The 19,844-nt window shown below is 39.1% G+C and overlaps 1 protein-coding gene across 1 annotated transcript in view; it reads left to right on the forward strand.

The window, feature by feature from the left end:
* SVEP1 (sushi, von Willebrand factor type A, EGF and pentraxin domain containing 1) overlaps positions 1–19,844 on the forward strand; it is an 802,056-nt gene that overhangs the window by 473,256 nt on the left and 308,956 nt on the right. Inside the window, exon 28 of the mRNA XM_053702672.1 lies at positions 7,148–7,272. Within this exon, the coding sequence (XP_053558647.1) occupies positions 7,148–7,272 (125 nt within the window). The remainder of the gene's footprint in view (positions 1–7,147; positions 7,273–19,844) is intronic.

The following is a 19,844-nucleotide window of genomic DNA, read 5'->3' on the forward strand; positions in this document are numbered from 1 at the left end:
ACACACCATTCGGTGCCCCATAATTCATATTCTCGGCTGGATTATCTGCTCTGTGACTCATGGACACTCGACAACTTCGCCGCATCAAAGATCAGGCCCTGTCCATGGTCGGATCATGATATGGTCAGTGCCCAACTCTTGGCCTTACAGTCCCTTGACTGTAGGCCGTCTTGGAAACTCCCAGACCAGTGTCTCACAGAAACAGAGGTTCCACTCCTACATGAAATCATTCTAGATTTCTTAACACACAATGATACTGGAGATACGAGTCTTGAAATAGTTTGGGCCACCCTTAAGGCGTACCTGAGAGGCCATTTCATAAAGAAAAAGTCCCAGTGGAAGGAGGTCCATAAGATCCCCTTATCTAAATTATATACCGAACTAAGATCCCTGGAGATGGCCAATAAAAAAGCCCCGGACCCTGCTCTTGCCACCCAGGTGGGTGCAATAAGGGCTGAGATCAATAAACGGGAGCTTTTAAGAGTGCAAACCAACCTATTCAAATTAAAACAAGTATATTACAGCAAAGGGAACAAAGCCGATAGGCTCTTAGCTCGTAAACTTCATAACAGGGCGGTCGCCAGTAGGATCCCGGCCATCAATTCAGCTCGGGGCATGGTCTGCTCTCCTAAGGAGATTGGCCAGGCCTTCTCGGACTATTACGCTGCTCTTTACGACCTAGACAGCGGTGCCAATGACCCACCGGTGAGCGGTAGGGAGTTGAGGCAATTTCTAACCAAGTTGCAATTACCACAGCTAAGTGAGGAGTCTGTTGCAGACCTTGATAGACCATTTACCTTGGAGGAGGTGAAAGCTGCCGTCCTGTCCCTTAAGCCTCATAAGGCTCCTGGTCCGGACGGCTTCTCCACCCTCTTTTACAGAACCTTTGTGTCTCTTATCTCTCCTCTTCTGCTCCGACTGTTTAATGATGTGGCTAAAAGAGGAAAGATGTTAGGAGAATTCCTGGAGGCTACTATCATGGCCATCCCTAAAGAAGGAAAAGACCCCAAGGAATGTGAGAGCTATAGACCTATTTCCCTCATCAACGTGGACATTAAGATATACTCTAAAGTTCTCGCGACGAGACTAGGGAAACACCTCCCCTCTATAATCCACCTAGACCAAGTTGGATTTGTCCAAGGCAGACAGGGCTCTGACAACACCCGTAGACTGCTGAACATCTTCGCTGAATCGCATGACATGGGCTTGCCCCTTCTCACCCTGTCATTAGATGCCGAAAAGGCCTTCGACAGGGTGAGATGGGAATATATGTTTGAGACTCTAAGAACATTTGGGGTCCCGCTCTCGTTCTGTGGGGCCGTAGCGGCCCTCTACACCCTCCCCACGGCTGTGGTCAAGGGGTTGGGCTTTTGCTCCCCTAAAATACACATACGAAATGGGACGAGGCAGGGATGCCCCCTGTCGCCACTCCTTTTTGCGATGGTCATGGAGCCACTGGCGGAAGCCATCAGACAGGACGCCCAAATTCAAGGTCTGCTGCTACATGATTCAGTTCAAAAGGTGGCGCTATTCGCGGATGATCTTACACTTTTCATCACAGAGCCGACCTTATCGCTCCCGCCGCTGATGGCACTTATTGAAAGATTCGGTATGCTCTCTAACTATAAAATAAATGTAACCAAGACGGAGGCGTTCCCGATTCATTTGGACCATCTAGAACAGAGAACTTTGCGACAGCAATACTCTTTCAAATGGTCCACCAAAGGTATCCGGCACCTAGGTGTCTTCTTGTCTTACGATAAGGAGATGGTTCTTCATGAGAACTACCACGTTTTGTTGAAGACTGTAGACAAGCATCTGAGAGCAAAGAAATATGACGAACTCTCTTGGATGGGTAGAATCGTGGCTCTGAAGATGATGCTACTTCCCAAGCTAACATACATTATGCGATGTATTCCCCTCCCAGTCCCAGATAAACTACTGAAAAACTTTCAGACCCTATTTAACAGATACGTCTGGAACAACAAGAAACCCAGAGTAGCGGCCGCAATCTTACAGTCCCCCCTAGATCAGGGAGGGCTGGGATTACCGAGTGTGAAGATGTACTATGAGGCGGCTATGATCTCTCATGTCTCTGCTTGGGGACGAGACCTCCCCCCCACGAGATGGAGGGACCTGGAACAGGCTTCATTACCCGCCTATATAGATCTGGCTGATTTGCTATGGTTTCCCCCGCATCTCGCCACCGCTCACACCATCTCTAATCCAATTGTTAGAGGATGCCAAATGCTATGGTATAAACTGCGACACCACACTCAGATCGCCCCCCATCCTTCTCCTATCCAACCTGTACTCCCCATACTTCAGACCCTTCCCAATATGAGACTGAACTTATGGCGGCAGGCCGGAATTTTGACAGTAGGCGATTTTTATGTAGCAGATCGGCTTCTAACACAAGAAGAGATGGTGACGAACTTTGAGATCCCGAGGCAACTGACATTTGAACTTCTAAGACTAAGATCTCTACTGAAAGCCTGGGGATTCCTGAGTGACGCCCCACGGCCTCTTACTGCTTGGGAAGCACGATGGAAAACGGGCCTTCAGACCTATAAACCTCTCACGGCACATTATCGTTGCCTACTGGTTCCCCCCGTAATTCCTAAGACGAGACATATGCTCTCCTGGGAGGCAGAGCTGCAAAAGGTATACTCACCTAAGAAATGGGCATTGGCTATTGCTACAACCAAGGCCGTCTTACATTGCACCACGATGTACGAACTCTACTTTAAAATGCTCACTAGGTGGCATCTGGTCCCGACCAGATTGCAAACCCTCTACCCTAATCACCCTCCAACCTGTTGGAGGAATTGTGGTGACATTGGCACCCCACTGCACACCTGGTGGACTTGTCCTAACCTAAAGTCACTCTGGGATAAGACCAGTAAGATCTGTGGTTTGATGGGTCTCCCAGAGATAAAAGACTCTGGAATGGCTCTCCTACACCTGGGTTTGGAGAAAATGCCTCCTCACCAGAGAACCCTTCTTATCTACATACTCACCTCAGTTAAAATGACAATTGCCAGGAACTGGAAAAAAGTGCACCCCCCAAAGTGGCAGAGTGTCTTGGAATACCTGAATTATGTCAAGTCCATGGAAGACTATGTCTACAGAATCCAGCGCAAGTCGGAAATTTTTTGTCTTGTTTGGGAACCCTGGGAAGCCTACCTGCAGAGTCTCAGAACTAAACCCTAGGACTTCCTGCCCCCCTAGTACCACAGGCCTTTGATCCGGGTACGGGATGATCTGTTCACCCTCCTCCCCCCTCCCTCCCCCCCCCCCCCTCCCCCCCCCCTCCCACTCAATGAGCCCCCCCCTTACATACTACCCTCTCCCCCCCCATAGGGGGTACTTTCGCCCACGACACTACAAAGATGATTGAAGCTTAATCTCACTTCTTTGGAGCGGTGGCCCCCGTTGGCCCTTGCTTCCGCTCCATTGCTTATACAGGCAATACCCACAGGATAACTAGCTACTAGCGTAATTCCGCTTTAAAAAAAAAAAAGCAGAACAAAAGGCGAGATAAACGCCAAAATCTTACTAAACCATCTGATCACGATTCACCCAATCTGTGAACACTGCTATTCACTCCTCATTTCACCTTCCACTAAGTTATAGTTTGATCTTTCGGTCTATTGGGAATGGAGACGAATGCCTGGTCTAATTATGCAATATTTATGTCATGTTAATGCCATGCGAGATATCTTTTTTGTGATTGCTGTGTTTACCTCATATCTGTAATGTTTCAAAGCATTGTGATGACTTATGTTTACAATAAAAATAAAAATCTTTAAAAATAAAATAGTTAAAATAATTACAAAATTACCTGTAGAATAAATCCTAACCTAAGTTACAATTAAACCTAACACTACACGTTCAATAAATTAATTAAATAAAATACATACAATTATCTACAATTAAACCTAACACTACACTATCAATAAATTAATTAAATACAATATCTACAAATAAATACAATGAAATAAACTAACTAAAGTACAAAAAATAAAAAAGAACTAAGTTACAAAAATAAAAACATATTTACAAACATTAGAAAAATATTACAACAATTTTAAACTAATTACACCTGCTCTAAGCCCCCTAATAAAATAACAAAGCCCCCCAAAATAAAAAAATGCCCTACCCTATTCTAAATTAAAAAAGTTCAAAGCTCTTTTACCTTACCAGCCCTGAACAGGGCCCTTTGCGGGGCATGCCCCAAAGAATTCAGCTCTTTTGCCTGTAAAAAAAACACATACAATACCCCCCCCCCAACATTACAACCCACCACCCACATACCCCTAATCTAACCCAAACCCCCCTTAAATAAACCTAACACTAAGCCCCTGAAGATCTTCCTACCTTATCTTCACCATGCCAGGTTCACCGATCGGTCCTCGGAAGTCTTGATCCAAGCCTCGGAAGTGTTGATCCAAGCCCAAGCGGGGGTCTGAAGAGTGACGTCCATCCTTGGGCTGAAGTCTGGATCCAAGCGGCGGCTGAAGAAATCCATCATCGGGCTGAAGTCGGAAGTCCATCATCGGGATGAAGTCTTCTATCAAGCAGCATCTTCAATCTTCTTTCTTCCGGAGCGGAGCCATCTTCTTCCCAGCCGACACGGATCCATCCTCTTCTAACGACGCCTACTAGCCGAATGACGGTTCCTTTAAATGACGTCATCCAAGATGGCGTTCGTCGAATTCCAATTGGCTGATAGGATTCTATCAGCCAATCGGAATTAAGGTAGGAAAATTCTGATTGGCTGATGGAATCAGCCAATCAGATTCAAGTTCAATCCGATTGGCTGATCCGATCAGTAGGCGTCGTTAGAAGAGGATGGATCCGCGTCGGCTGGGAAGAAGATGGCTCCTCTCCACTCCGGAAGAAAGAAGATTGAAGATGCTGCTTGATAGAAGACTTCATCCCGATGATGGACTTCCGACTTCAGCCCGATGATGGATTTCTTCAGCCGCCGCTTGGATCCAGACTTCAGCCCGAGGATGGACGTCACTCTTCAGCCCCCCGCTTGGGCTTGGATCAACACTTCCGAGGCTTGGATCAAGACTTCCGAGGACGACGGATCGGTGAACCTGGCATGGTGAAGATAAGGTAGGATGATCTTCAGGGGCTTAGTGTTAGGTTTATTTAAGGGGGGTTTGGGTTAGATTAGGGGTATGTGGGTGGCGGGTTGTAATGTTGGGGGGGGGGGTATTGTATGTGTTTTTTTTACAGGCAAATAAGCTGAATTCTTTGGGGCATGTTCAGGGCTGGTAAGGTAAAAGAGGTTTGAACTTTTTTAATTTAGAATAGGGTAGGGCATTTTTTTATTTTGGGGAGCTTTGTTATTTTATTAGGGGGCTTAGAGTAGGTGTAATTAGTTTAAAATTGTTGTAATATTTTTCTAATGTTTGTAAATATTTTTTTTATTTTTTGTAACTTAGTTCTTTTTTATTTTTTGTACTTTAGTTAGTTTATTTCATTGTATTTATTTGTAGATATTGTATTTAATTAATTTATTGATAGTGTAGTGTTAGGTTTAATTGTAGATAATTGTAGGTATTTTATTTAATTAATTTATTGATAGTGTAGTGTTAGGTTTAATTGTAACTTAGGTTAGGATTTATTTTACAGGTAATTTTGTAATTAGTTTAACTATTTTAGCTATTAAATAGTTCTTAACTATTTAATAGCTATTGTACCTGGTTAAAATAATTACAAAGTTACCTGTAAAATAAATATAAATCCTAAAATAGCTATAATATAATTATAATTTATATTGTAGCTATATTAGGGTTTATTTTACAGGTAAGTATTTAGCTTTAAATAGGAATAATTTATTTAATAAGAGTTAATTTATTTTGTTAGATTTAAATTATATTTAATTTAGGGGGGTGTTAGTGTTAGGGTTAGACTTAGCTTTAGGGGTTAATCCATTTATTACAGTAGTGGTGAGATTCGGTCGGCAGATTAGGGGTTAATAATTGAAGTTAGGTGTTGACGATGTTAGGGAGGGCAGATTAGGGGTTAATACTATTTATTATAGGTTTATTGAGGCGGGAGTGAGGCGGATTAGGGGTTAATAACTTTATTATAGTAGCGGTGCGGTCTGCTCGGCAGATTAGGGGTTAATAAGTGTAGGCAGGTGGAGGTGACGTTGAGGGAGGCAGATTAGGGGTTAATAAATATAATATAGGGGTCGGCGGTGTTAGGGGCAGCAGATTAGGGGTACATAAGGATAACGTAGGTGGCGGCGCTTTGCGGTCAGCAGATTAGGGGTTAATTATTGTAGGTAGCTGGCGGCGACGTTGTGGGGGGCAGGTTAGGGGTTAATAAATATAATATAGGGGTCGGCGGTGTTAGGGGCAGCAGATTAGGGGTACATAAGTATAACGTAGGTGGCGGTCAGCAGATTAGGGGTTAAAAAAATGTAATCGAGTGGCGGGGATGTGGGGGGACCTCGGTTTAGGGGTTCATAGGTAGTTTATGGGTGTTAGTGTACTTTAGAGCACAGTAGTTAAGAGCTTTATAAACCGGCGTTAGCCCAGAAAGCTCTTAACTACTGACTTTTTTCTGCGGCTGGAGTTTTGTCGTCAGATTTCTAACGCTCACTTCAGCCACGACTCTAAATACCGGCGTTAGAAAGATCCCATTGAAAAGATAGGATACGCAAATGACGTAAGGGGATCTGCGGTATGGAAAAGTCGCGGCTGGAAAGTGAGCGTTAGACCCTTTCCTGACTGACTCCAAATACCAGAGGGTGGTAAAAACCAGCGTTAGGAGCCTCTAACGCTGGTTTTCACGGCTACAGCCCAACTCTAAATCTAGGCGTATATCTAGGCCTTAGAATGTAGAATGCAAATTACTTGAATAAAGTCCCATCTTAGCTCATGTCACAGGCTGGGTTATTATTGCAGAGTTTTCATATAAAAATACCCAGACAATAATGGAACATTTTCTCCCAAAAATGTGTTTTCTTATAAAATCAACCCCACTCTGTCATGAAATGACCTCAATGCAATGCATCTTCACATCAAGTAGAAGAGTCACTCTTCATGCTTGTGTAAACATTGTTTGTGTATCTAGTGCACAAATACAACTGAAATATGTCTATTTTGTATGAATATTTTAGGTGGTGGTGCATTAGTTCTTGCCCAGGAACAAGATCAGAGAGGCGAAGGGTTTAATCCGGCAGAATCTTTTGTGGGATCAATCAGCCAGCTCAATATATGGGATCATGTGCTGTCTCCAGTTCAGGTAAATTTGTATGTACTTGGATCATCATTTACAAAAATTAAGAAGGGCAAAATTCAAAAACAAAAAATAAAAATAGTTATTTCACGTTATTTCTCACAACCCCATTGTACTGCAGATTGTAACGTTACTCCTCTGCTGTTGATGACTATCACCTGTCTCAAACTCTAGGGTTTGTAAAACTATCTTCTATCTATTGAAACGCTGATTGTAAAATACAAAAATTAGGTGTCTCCAAAATGGAAAATTATAAAAATGGTCAAATACTATCTAATTATAAAAATAATACTAAAAATGATGTATACAAGACAAATGTGAAAGAAAAATACATATAAAATCTATAAAAAATAATAATAAATATTTAGACAGTCTGTCCAATTTGATCTTTAATGGTCAATTTAATGAATTTCCTTATCTTTAAATGGTACCAGTCTTTATAGTTGATTTTCAAGTTCAATCAATGTTGAATTGTTCCAAAGACAGGGTCCCTCTGATACAGGCTGCTCCTTTCATATAATCAAATGCAAACTTCCAGGACCTTCTGTGAATAAACACAAGACAAGGGCGCCTTCTCGTGTAACACTGGTATGACCCAGTAAATATGAACACTTTAAAAAATCATACCGACAAGTGAGGCAGCACCCAGTTGTGCTGAGTGGGGCATTCTGGGAACTCTCGGTGTCCCAGCTCACTGATCCAAGTACAGGTGTTATCCTCTTGGTCTCCTAGTATGGCGCGTAGTGCAATGAATGCTCAGGCTTCCAGTGCAGTATTAAAACATTAATATAAGGTAAAATACAAACAAAGGGTCTGACATATACACAGTGTGAATTAAAACAGTTGCAATATGTTTCTCAGCTCTTCTCGCTGTTTCATCAGGCCGCTCATAAACTCGCCTTAAGGAGCAATACTAAATGGAAATAACTTTAATAGCTATTGATTGGTTGCAGTGGGAAAAAATCTTTATTTCATCACATTGTGATCAAGTTCACAAGTCATCACATGTGGGAGTATTCCCATCCTGACCACTAGGAGGAAGCAAAAAACACTACAACACACCAGAGCTTTAAATCCCTCTGCCTTACCATTATCCTCAGTCATTTTCTTTTGTCTCTTTGATGAGGAATGAGAGTGAAGTGCAGATGTACTCATCATTTGAAAGTGTATCTTCTAACCAATCTGAGGCATGAATTTTACTCCTAGTAACCTATCATTTAGAGGGACAGACTTGTGGACTTGTCCATCAATCCTTGGTCTACAGTGAGCTGCTCCTTGTGGATACACAGCCCTCCCCATGTGAAATTTAAACTCATCCACCAATATCCTGGGTTGAAATGCTGTTACTAACTTACGGCTAGATTACGAGTTTTGCGTTATGAGTGAAAAAGCCTCATAACGCTGCTTTTTCACTACCGCTGGTATTACAAGTTTTGCAGGTATATCTGTACCGCACACTTTTTTAGCCGTAACGCAACGTAACTACCGCAGCTTTCAAAAGTTCCTTTTTCAATGGGACTTCCATAGCGCCGGTATTCCGAGTTTGTCTGTCCGGCCAAAAAGTGAGCTGTACAGCCTATAACTACAAGATCCGTACTGTAAACTGAAAGTCAGTAGTTATGGCTTTTATGTTACAAGCTGTAACATAAAACTCATAACTTAAGTGCTAAAAAGTACACTAACACCCATAAACTACCTATTAAAGGGACATTAAACACTAAATACATGCTAGATAGAATGATGCATTCAAAGAAAAGATTAGTCCATGACTAACATGCAGATGTATTTTTTAAAGTTTCATTAGTTGTTTAAAAAGTGACAAAATAAGTGTAAAGTTTTAGTGTCTATAAAACACTGGGGGCTGCCATGTTGTAACTTGTGTTACCTTCTCTGCTGTGGCCAATTAGAGACAGTTATAAATAGGTCACTAGAGTGTGCAGCCAATGGTTGTGCTGGATTTAACAGTGTTCTGCACTTCCATTTCTAACAGGAACTGAACAGCTCACAATTTCAGAATGGAATTACAGGCAAAGAGGACAAAATAAATAATTAAAGTATATTGCAGAGTTGTTTTATTATATACAATTTATCATTTTATATTACCATCTCAAAGTGTTTAATGTCCCTTTAACCCCTAAACCGAGGCCCTCCCACATTGCAAACACGATAATAAAACCATTAACCCTTAATCTACCGCTCCCGACATCGCCGCCACTATAATAAACATATTAACCCCTAAACCGCCGTACTCCCGCATCGCAATCACTAGTTAAATATTATTAACCCCTAACATTGCCACAACCTACATTACTGTTATTAACCCCTAATCTGCTGCCCCCAAAATTGCTGCCACTATACTAAAGTTAATAACCCCTAAACCTAACCCTAAGTCTAACCAAAACACCCACTAACTTTAATATAATTAAAATAAATATAAATAAAAATTACTATCATTAACTAAATAATTCCTATTTAAAACTAAATACTTACCTGTAAAATAAAACCGAACCTGTCTTACACTGACACGTAACCTCACACTACAATTAAATAAATTACATTAATTAAATACAATTAACTAAATTACACAAAATAAAAAAGAAATTATCAAATATTTAAACTAATTACACCTAATCTAATAGCCCTATCAAAATAAAAATGCCCCCCTAAATTAAAATACCCATTAACCTAAACTAAACTGCCAATAGCCCTTAAAATGGCCTTTTGTGGGACATTGCCCCAAAGAAATCAGCTCTTTTACCTGTAAAAAAAAAATACAAACAACTCCCAACAGTAAAACCCACCACCGACACAACCAAACCCCCCAAATAAAAACCTATCTAAAAAACCTAAGCTCCCCATTGCCCTGAAAAGGGCATTTGGTTTGGCATTGTCCTTAAAAGGGCATTTAGCTCTTTTTCAGCGCAAATCCTAAGCTAAAAATAAAACCCACCCAATAAACCCTTAAAAAAAAAAAACTAACACTAACCCCCCGAAGATCCACTTACAGTTTTTGACGACCGGACATCCATCCTCAACGAAGCTGGGAGAAGTCTTCATCCAAGCAGTAAGAAGTGGTCCTCCAGACGGCATCTTCTATCTTCATCCTTCCGACGCAGAGCAGCTCCATCTTCAAGACATTTGGTGTGGAGCATCCTCTTCATATGGGCCCAGCCGTACACTGAAGGTTCCTTTAAATGATCTCATCCAAGATGGCGTCCCTCGAATTCTAATTGGCTGATAGAATTCTATCAGCCAATCGGAATTAAAGTTGAAAAATCCTATTGGCTGATGCAATCGGCAAATAGAATTGAGCTTCAATCCTATTGACTGATCCAATCAGCCAATAGGATTGAGCTCACATTCTAATGGTTGATTGGAACAGCCAATAGAATGCAAGCTCAATCCTATTGGCTGATTGGATCAGCCAATAGGATTGAAGCTCAATCCTATTGGCTGATTGCATCAGCCAATAGGATTTTTCCAACTTTAATTCAAGGGACGCCATCTTGGATGACGTCATTTAAAGGAACCTTCAGTGTACGGCTGGGACCGTATGAAGAGGATTCTCTGCACCGGATGTCTTGAAGATGGAGCCGCTCCACGTCGAAAGGATGAAGATAGAAGATGCCGTCTGGATGAAGACTTCTGCCCGTCTGGAGGACCACTTCTTGCCGCTTGGATGAAGACTTCTCCCGGCTTCGTTGAGGATGTATGTCCAGTCTTCAAAAACTGTAAGTGGATCTTCGGGGGTTAGTGTTAGGTTTTTTTTAAGGGTTTATTGGGTGGGTTTTATTTTTAGCTTAGGGTTTGGGCTGAAAAAGAGCTAAATGCCCTTTTAAGGGCAATGCCCAGCCAAATGCCCTTTTCAGGGCAATGGGGAGCTTAGGTTTCTTAGATAGGTTTTTATTTGGGGGGTTTGGTTGTGTGGGTGGTGGGTTTTATTGTTGGGGGGTTGTTTGTATTTTTTTTTACAGGTGAAAGAGCTGATTTATTTGGGGCAATGCCCCACAAAAGGCCCTTTTAAGAGCTATTGGCAGTTTAGCTTAGGCTAGTTGGTATTTTAATTTAGGGGGGCTTTTTATTTTGATAGAGCTATTAGATTAGGTGTAATTATTTTAAATATTTGATCATTTCTTTTTTATTTTGTGTAATTTAGTGGTTTTTTTTTGTAATTTAGTTAATTGTATTTAATTAATATAATGTATTTTATTGTAGTTTGAGGTTAGGTGTTAGTGTAGGACAGGTTAGGTTTTATTTTACAGGTACATTTGTATTTATTTTAAATAGTTAGCTAGTAAATAGTTAATAACTATTTAGTAACTAGTCTACCTAGTTAAAATAAATACAAACTTGCCTGTGAAATAAAAATAAAACCTAAGATAGCTACAATGTAACTATTAGTTATATTGTAGCAAGCTAGGGTTTATTTTATAGGTAAGTATTTAGTTTTAAATAGGAATTATTTATTTAATGATAGCAATTTTTATTTTGATTTATTTTAATTATATTAAAGTTAGTGGGTGTTAGGGTTACACTTAGGGCTAGGTTTAGGGGTTAATAACTTTAGTATAGTGGCGTCGACATTGGGGGTGGCAGATTAGGGGTTAATAAGTGTAGGTAGGTAGCGACAACATTGGGGGCGGCAGTTTAGGGGTTAATAAGTGTAATGTAGGTGGCAGCAATGTTAGGGGCGGCAGATTAGGGGTTAATAAGTGTAGGTAGGTGACGGCAATGTCAGGGGTGGCAGATTAGGGGTTAATAAATATAATGTAGGTGTTGTTGATGTCGGGGGCGGCAGATTAGGGGTGTTTAGACTCGGGGTTTATGTTAGGGTGTTAGGTGTAAATATAACTTTTCTTTCCCCATAGGAATCAATGGGGCTAAGTGAGCTTTACGCTCCTTTATTGCAGGTGTTAGACTTTTTTTTATCCGGCTCTCCCCATTGATGTCTATGGGTAAATCGTGCACAAGCACGTAAAACCAGCTCAAAGCAGCGCTGGTATTTGGGTGCGGTATGGAGCTCAATGGAGCTCAACGCTGCAATTTTGCCTGCTAATGACGGGTTTTGAAAACCTGTAATAGCAGCGCTATAGGGAGGTAAGCGGTGGAAATAACTTGCAAGTTAGTAGTGAGCCGCTCATAACGCAAAACTTGTAATCTAGCCGTTAGAGCCTTGTCATCATGTTCATATTGCCTAGAATTGGTATATCTTCTGGGAGCAAGTTTCTGCAGCTGATGTAAGCAGTAGCACAGTAAATGGAGGTACGAAGAGGTAAGTACCCATAGCTTTATAACCCACAGGCTATTAGTATGAGTTCAGATGCTTCACAGTTTGGGGGCATATATTTGTACAAAGTACACCTTAGACTAGCAGTTTATAACACTTGTTGGGCACTTTAAAAAAAAACGAAACTTTGGTTTTTAAGGTTTCTGTGCTTTAAATGTAGTGTGCTCGGCATTAGTTGCATTAGTTGCTTCCAATCCATGTAAAAGTATGTTTTTCTTCACCTGTGCTAAATTTCTGCTTGTAACCTCTAGGTTTTTAGCTTTAGCACTCTTATGTAAGCCTTTTTATTGTTTTTACAGTTTTCAGTGGTTATTTGAACAGTACATTGTGTTTATGTTTATGTTTACCTTTTAACGGTTAATCAGTTTTACATTGTGCCTTTTCTGCCATTCAGGGTTAATTCTTTTTGTGCTTTTTTATGCTTATTTACTTCAGTCTATCTCTGAAACTTAAAGGGACATTATATACTAGATTTTTCTTTGCATACATGTTTTGTAGATGATCCATTTATATAGCCCATACCGTTTTTTTGTTTTTTTAAATGTATAGTTTTGCTTATTTTTAAATAACATTGCTCTGATTTTCAGACTCCTAACCAAGCTGGACGTAAACCTACTCCAGCTTGTTCCTGTTTGTGTAAAGGGTATTTTCATATGCAGAGGAAGGGGGAGGAGGGAGTGTCTGCTATATCCCACTTGCAGTGGGTGTTCCAGTAACCTTTTAAACAGAGCTAAACTAGAAGCATCTAAGTAAGTTTTCTTTTATATCAGTATCTGTGCATATTATTCTTTATAGTAGTGTCTATTACACGCAGTTATATGAAAATTGATGTATACTGTCCCTTTAAGCTATTTCCTTACTGGTACTATGGAGCAAACTAGTTCATCTCAGGCTCTGGTCCGTCAGCTGATCATCTACTGTAGATGGGAGATTCTATGTTACTTCAGACCCTTCTAGTTTGTGTTTGCTTTGTAAGGATTCCCAGGTGTGTGTGCTCAGCTTGATATCGCATGCACTGAGTCCTGAACATGGTTTTACTGCTCCTCTGAGTGTGCAGGGTTTTTTACCCTATCAGTGTTGTCCCCAGGAGAGTTCATCTGAACTTTTTCCAAAACTTAAAGATCATATTCACTCTGCTATTAGAGAGGTTTTAGCTTGATCGCCTCCAGCTGGTTAGCGCAGACGTTTGCAGGGATTTAAAGGTGATACTTCTTTGGCCTTTAGCTCATCGGTGACTTCCTTTAGGAGCGGTCACTCTAACCCATTATTGAGTGTCTCTGACTGTGAGAACTTATTTTGAGCATAGTATCTCTGAATTTCAGGACCCTGCTGTTGTGTCCTTTAATTTCAGGCTTGAGCATATTAATGACTTATTGCAGGACGTTTTAATTGGTTTATAGGTAGAGGATTCCCTGCTACAGTCAAGCAACCTGTGAAGATGATTGATTTTTTTAAAAGGAAGCTCCTAAGCACTTCAATAGACATTATTTAAGAAAAGTTATAACTGTGCAATGTTTCAGTTTCTGAAATTATTTATGGAAGAAGTCATGTATTCCTTTTTATTTCATCGCACAAATTTAAATCTATGTTTCTTCTCCCTTCTGTTAATAAAGAAATCTTTTCTATGAATGGAGAAAAGAAGGAAAACACATTTTACCTTCATAATAAAGAGGCAGTATGTGGTAAGAGAGAATGTGCAGGGACACTGTCAGTCTTTCCTTACTAGTTCAATGGTACACAGTTTCCATTCTGGTTTGTAAGTTTCCCTGTATGTTAAATCTTGCCGTGGTCTCAGTGTGTATATTACTTTTGCATGTATTTGCTTAGTGGTCATAGTTGTGGGCACATGCGTACAGATACATCATTGACAGTTAAGTTAAAGGGACAGTATACACTCATTTTTATATAACTGCATTTAATAGACACTACTATAAAGAATAAGATGCACAGATACTGATAGCCCACTGCAAGTGGGAAATAAGACCCTCCCCCTTCTTTTGCATATGAAGAGAGCCTTTACACAAACAGGAGCAAGCTGGAGTAGGTAGCTGACGATATTCTCATAAAACTTTGGGGCTTGGTTAGGAGTCTGAAAATCAGAGCAATGTTATTTAAATATAAGCAAAACTATACTTAAAAAAAAAAAAAAAAAAAAAAAACTTTATTGGCTATATAAATAGTTAATTTACAAAACATTTATGCAAAGAAAAAATGAGTGTATAATGTCTCTTTAAAACACATAGGGCTAAATATTATTGCTATTGTGCCCAAAATCAGTTTAAAGGGACATAAAACCCCAATTGTTTCCTTCATGATTCAAATAGAGCGTACCATTTAAAAAAAAAAAAAATAATATTTTATTTTATACCAACAATGCAATAAAGAAAAAGTGATGGTGAATTTTTTTTTTTTTTTTAAAAAGAAATACATTGAAAAAACAACACAATGTTAATTTCACACAGATCAATGTAAGCAGAAAGATCCTGAAGAAACAAAATAAGATTACATCAACATCACAAGATATATCAGATAAATAATTATTCTGGACTGTCTGCTCTTAAGCTTTACTGAATACATTGTTGGGAGTTTTATAATTAAATCCTAATAGCAACAAGAACTGGTGACTTATAATATGATCATCACAAATCCAATGATTAAACCCGTAAAAAAACCCAATATAGCTGTCCCCCTTTCTCTCTCTTGCCCCCCAAAGAAAAAAAACAAAAACAAAAAAAAATAGTTCAAATCTGTAGCTAATTGTTCTACTAAATTTTGCTTTTTAAGATAATTCTTTACTTCCAAAATTGAGGGTGAAATTTTTTTCCATTTCTTAAAGATCAAATTCCTGGCTGCAAGAATAACTAAATTTACTATCTTGGAATCTTTAAAATATAAATTATCACTTGTCAAAAAGATGATATCTGTCACCGTAAACTTAAGAGGAGTTACTTTCAGCACCTTAAAGGATTACTTTTTGTTATAATTTTTAAGCTAAACAACTAACCTATTAAAGTTAATAAACATTAATAAAAACCTACTGACGTATATTTTCTCCAAAACGAAGTTTCATAGCATTCTAAAAGTTATATATTTTATTCGCCGATGATGTCACGTTATCCTGCCCACTATTTTCAGCACTGCATGTTCAAAATACTTAAACCAATAACTTTGTGTTTAAAGCGCCATTTTGAAACCTAGGTATTGTAAACGGATTGGTACAGAGCAAAGGATACCCACGGAGTGGGTTTGTAAAACAATTAAATTTGCAGACAAGATTTCTGATATACGGTAGAGATATGTTAATGAAATGCTATTGATAAAAAGCGTATTTGGGGTAGTTAGTTAGTAACAGGCATAGAAAATATTTACTTACAGTGGCCCTTTAAGTAGCCAGAATTCTATTTTGTTCCAAAACTGCTCTAGTTTGGGACAAGTCCAGACCATATGTATTATATATGCAGCTAGTAACCTGCATTTTGGGCATTTATTAAAGTTTTTATTATACCATCTATACCCACTATCTGGGGTATAATAAAATTGATATATTAATTTTATATGGGACTCCCTCCAGGTCTCAGCCACTGTTGTGCAAAAAAGCGAAGATAAGAAGCGCGCTACATGAAGCTCTTGGTCAATGTTATTCTAAATAAGATTTGTCAATTTTTGGGCTAAATGACCCAAATTAGATTCTCCCTTATATGATGCGAGATAAGAGTACCAAGGAGAAAAACCCTGCTTTTATCAAAACTGACCAGTTATCAAGTTTGCTCCAGGACCAACTCCAGGGAAATGTACTGCCTAGCTGCATGGCATAATGTCTAGCTTGTAAATATGCAAAAAAAACGTGATTATTAAGGTTAAACTCTTGTTTGAGCTCTTCAAAAGATTTGATAATTCCTACCTCTGAGTTAGAGCTGGGATACCAAGTATAGCCCTTGCCTATGCCAGTTCTGCAGTAATGAGGATTGTGTTCCCTCCCATCTTTCTCCATGCCTGGATTATCGTGTATATTGTTTTGAGTAGTTTAACCTGCTTAGGGACTGAATGAAGAGGAATGTGGAGCAGAGAAGCCGTCAAGAATGGAAATATCATATTGGACTTTAGCCCTATATCTGTAAAGTGATCTGACTTTGCAATCCAATCAGCTGCAATACTTCCAAGAAAGACTAAATTATAGAGATATAAATCCGGAAGAGCAAGGCCAGCAAATTGTTTAGGAAGTGACAATTTTTGAAGCGATATTCTAGGTTTTTATGACTGCCAAATAAAACAACGAAGTGCAGTATTACATTTCTTAATATCATAAGATTTCAACAGAATATGAAGATTTTGTAATATATACAGAATTTTGGGTAGGATCACCATTTTAAAAAGAGCGATATGACCTGCTATCGAAATAGGAAGGTTCTGCCAATTTCTCATATGTGTAATGGCTTGCAGAAGAATTGGAGAAATGTTCAAGGCATACCAGTCCTGAGGGTTAACCGAGACATTAATTCCTAGATATCTAAATGAGCTAGAAACTGTCTTGAAAGGGTTATCTATACAAGAGTTCTCTGTTTTTCTAAGCCATAACAGTTCAGATTTCAGTTTATTTACTTTATACCCTGAGAATTGGCCAAATAATTTGATTATGTCTAAAAGCTTTGGAATATTCGAAGAGGTGTTAGCCACATATATCAATAAATCATCTGCGTATAGGGCCATCTTCACCTCTTTTCTAAAAAATGTAATGCCTTCGATCTGTTGTCTGATTTTAATAGCTAAAGGTTCAATTGTGAGGTCAAATAATAACGGCGAGAGTGGGCAACCTTGCTGAGTACCTTTTTCTAGCCTGATTTTGTTTGTCTCCCACCCATGTATGAATAGACTAGTTGAAGCCTGGATGCAGATATTTTTAACTAGATTAAGAAAGTTCTTCCTAAGCCCAAACCGATTTAACGTGTCCAACAGGTAGTCATGACTGATGCGGTCGAACATTTTCTCAGCGTCGATCGCTAAAACTGCGGCATCTGGATGGTCTTTCAGGAAACTTCCTTCCATATTTTTAAAATAAGCAATGAGCAAAAGAAATTGTCTAATTTTAGATGATGAGCTTCGATTAAGAAGAAACACCACTTGATCTCTATGGATAATCTCTGAAAGCCCCTCCTGCAATCTCTTAGCCAGAATGGAGGTAAAAAGCTTGTAGTCAGTATTTAGGAGAGCGATAGGCCTATAAGATTCTCTACTGCTTGGATCTTTGCCTGACTTAAGTATAAGGATTGTATGCAATGCTACAAAATTAGTCGGTATTTGGATATTCTCACTGTAAAAGAAATTAAAGAGTTTAGTCAGGTGAGGAGTAAGTGATGACTCCCAATTCTTATAAAATTCATTTGTTAATGCGTCCGTGCCTGGGGCTTTGCCCAATCTTAGAGCTTGAATAGGTTGACTTACATCTAACTGATATTGGAGAGTTTAGTGTTAGGTTAAATTCAGAGCTATACCTTGTAATAGGAGTATCCTCCCAGAATCTCTGACATGCCACCATATCCGGGGCAAATGAGGAGTAAATTGTTTTATAATACTGATAGAGAGATTCAGAAATTTCCTTAGATGTTGTAAGTAGCTTCTTATTAACCTGTAAAGATTAAATGGTTGAAGATTGCCTGGAATTTTTCACCAGCTTAGATAATAGTTTGCCTGATTTATTGCCGTATTTGTATAGTCTAGCTTGATATTTTAAATCTGCGCGTACTGTATTTGAAGTTAAAAGGGTATCTCATTCTCCCTTTATTCAAATGTATCTTTTCCAGTTTCCCTCCGAAGGAGAGCATACATATCTATTATATGCGTTAACTACTGCGGCTATTACCTGTCTCTCCTTTAAGCGAGAGTCTCGCTTAACTTTTGCCATATAAGCAATAATGTCTCCCCTTAGAACTGCTTTCACCGTCTCCCAAATAATCGAAAGACTCGGAACTGAACCACTATTGAAATGGAAAACATTCCTCCGTTTTATCTTTTAACCAATTCCTGAATTTTACATTTTTACTAAGATATTTTGGGTAAAAAAAATGTGACCATGTGGGCAAGCATGCTCAAATGGAATTTCTAGCATTATGGGAGCATGATCCGAGATGCAGATTTCTGAAATTGACGCTTTAGCACCAGTATGATAAAGACTGTAATTTGTTAACATGAGATCAATTCTTGATAACAATTTTAATACTTTTGAATAACAGGTGTAACTCCTAGTGTCAGGGTTCTGTACTCTACATATATCTCTAACTGCAAGATTTTGAAAGATAGAATTAAATAGTTTTGTTTCTAAGTTATCTTTTTTAGTTTTTTTTGGGATACACCACGTCTCAGCCTATCTAAGGGGTATCAAGGGGACATATTGAAATCTCCCCCTAAGATCCCGTGACCCTCTGCTACCTGTACAATTTTGGCCTGGAGAGAGTTCCAGAACTCCAGATCAATTATATTGGGGGCATAGAGGTTACAGATGGTATATATTAAATATCTACTGTCAGGGTCAGATAATGTAAATAGTTTGGTATGTTATTTTTTTTCCCCCCAAAAGGATAGCAACTCCTTTTTTTCTATTTAACGAAGGGGTAAATAATATCTCTGCCACCCAGGAGGTTTTTAATTTCAATGATTCCTCAGTAAAGCAATCGAGGTATTGAGTCTTTGAAGATGAGTTAAAATAGTTTTTCGTGTAATGGGGGATGCAATGCCCCCTATATTCCAGGAAGTGAGTCTAATATCTTTATTCATATCTTATTACTCAGAGAAAATAAATTAATGAGGGGGGGGAAAGGGAAAAAAAGGGTGGAATGTAAAAAAAAGAAAAAAGGGGTATTAATTGCTTGTGCCTCTTTTCTCTGTCATTGCCAACGTAATTATAGTTGAGAACATGACCTAAGTGTGTTCTAATACAATATAATTTAATCCTGTGTTCAGCTAACTGTTTCTCTGCCTCAACTACAAAATCGTAAAAGAAAATTTGACCCCCAAGTGAGTGCTTTAGTCTAGCGGGCTTTTATCATTTTGCCACAGATTGGGGAGAGTTCCCTCCTTCTTGTGGAGGTCTCGATAGAAAAATCTTGGAATAGCAAAATTTTAGTACCTTTATAAAGAATAGGTTGTTTTTTGCGATAGCATTGTAAAAATAGGATTTTGTCCTGAAAATTCAGGAACCTTGCGATAATTGGTCTAGGTTTTGCTAAATTTCCAGTATTATCCCTAGGTCTCCCCAATCTATGGACTCTTTCAATGAGGACAAGTGTCTGGGATAGCG

This window comes from Bombina bombina, chromosome 2 (assembly GCF_027579735.1).
Source record: "Bombina bombina isolate aBomBom1 chromosome 2, aBomBom1.pri, whole genome shotgun sequence".
In the NCBI taxonomy this organism is placed as follows: Eukaryota; Metazoa; Chordata; class Amphibia; order Anura; family Bombinatoridae; genus Bombina; species Bombina bombina.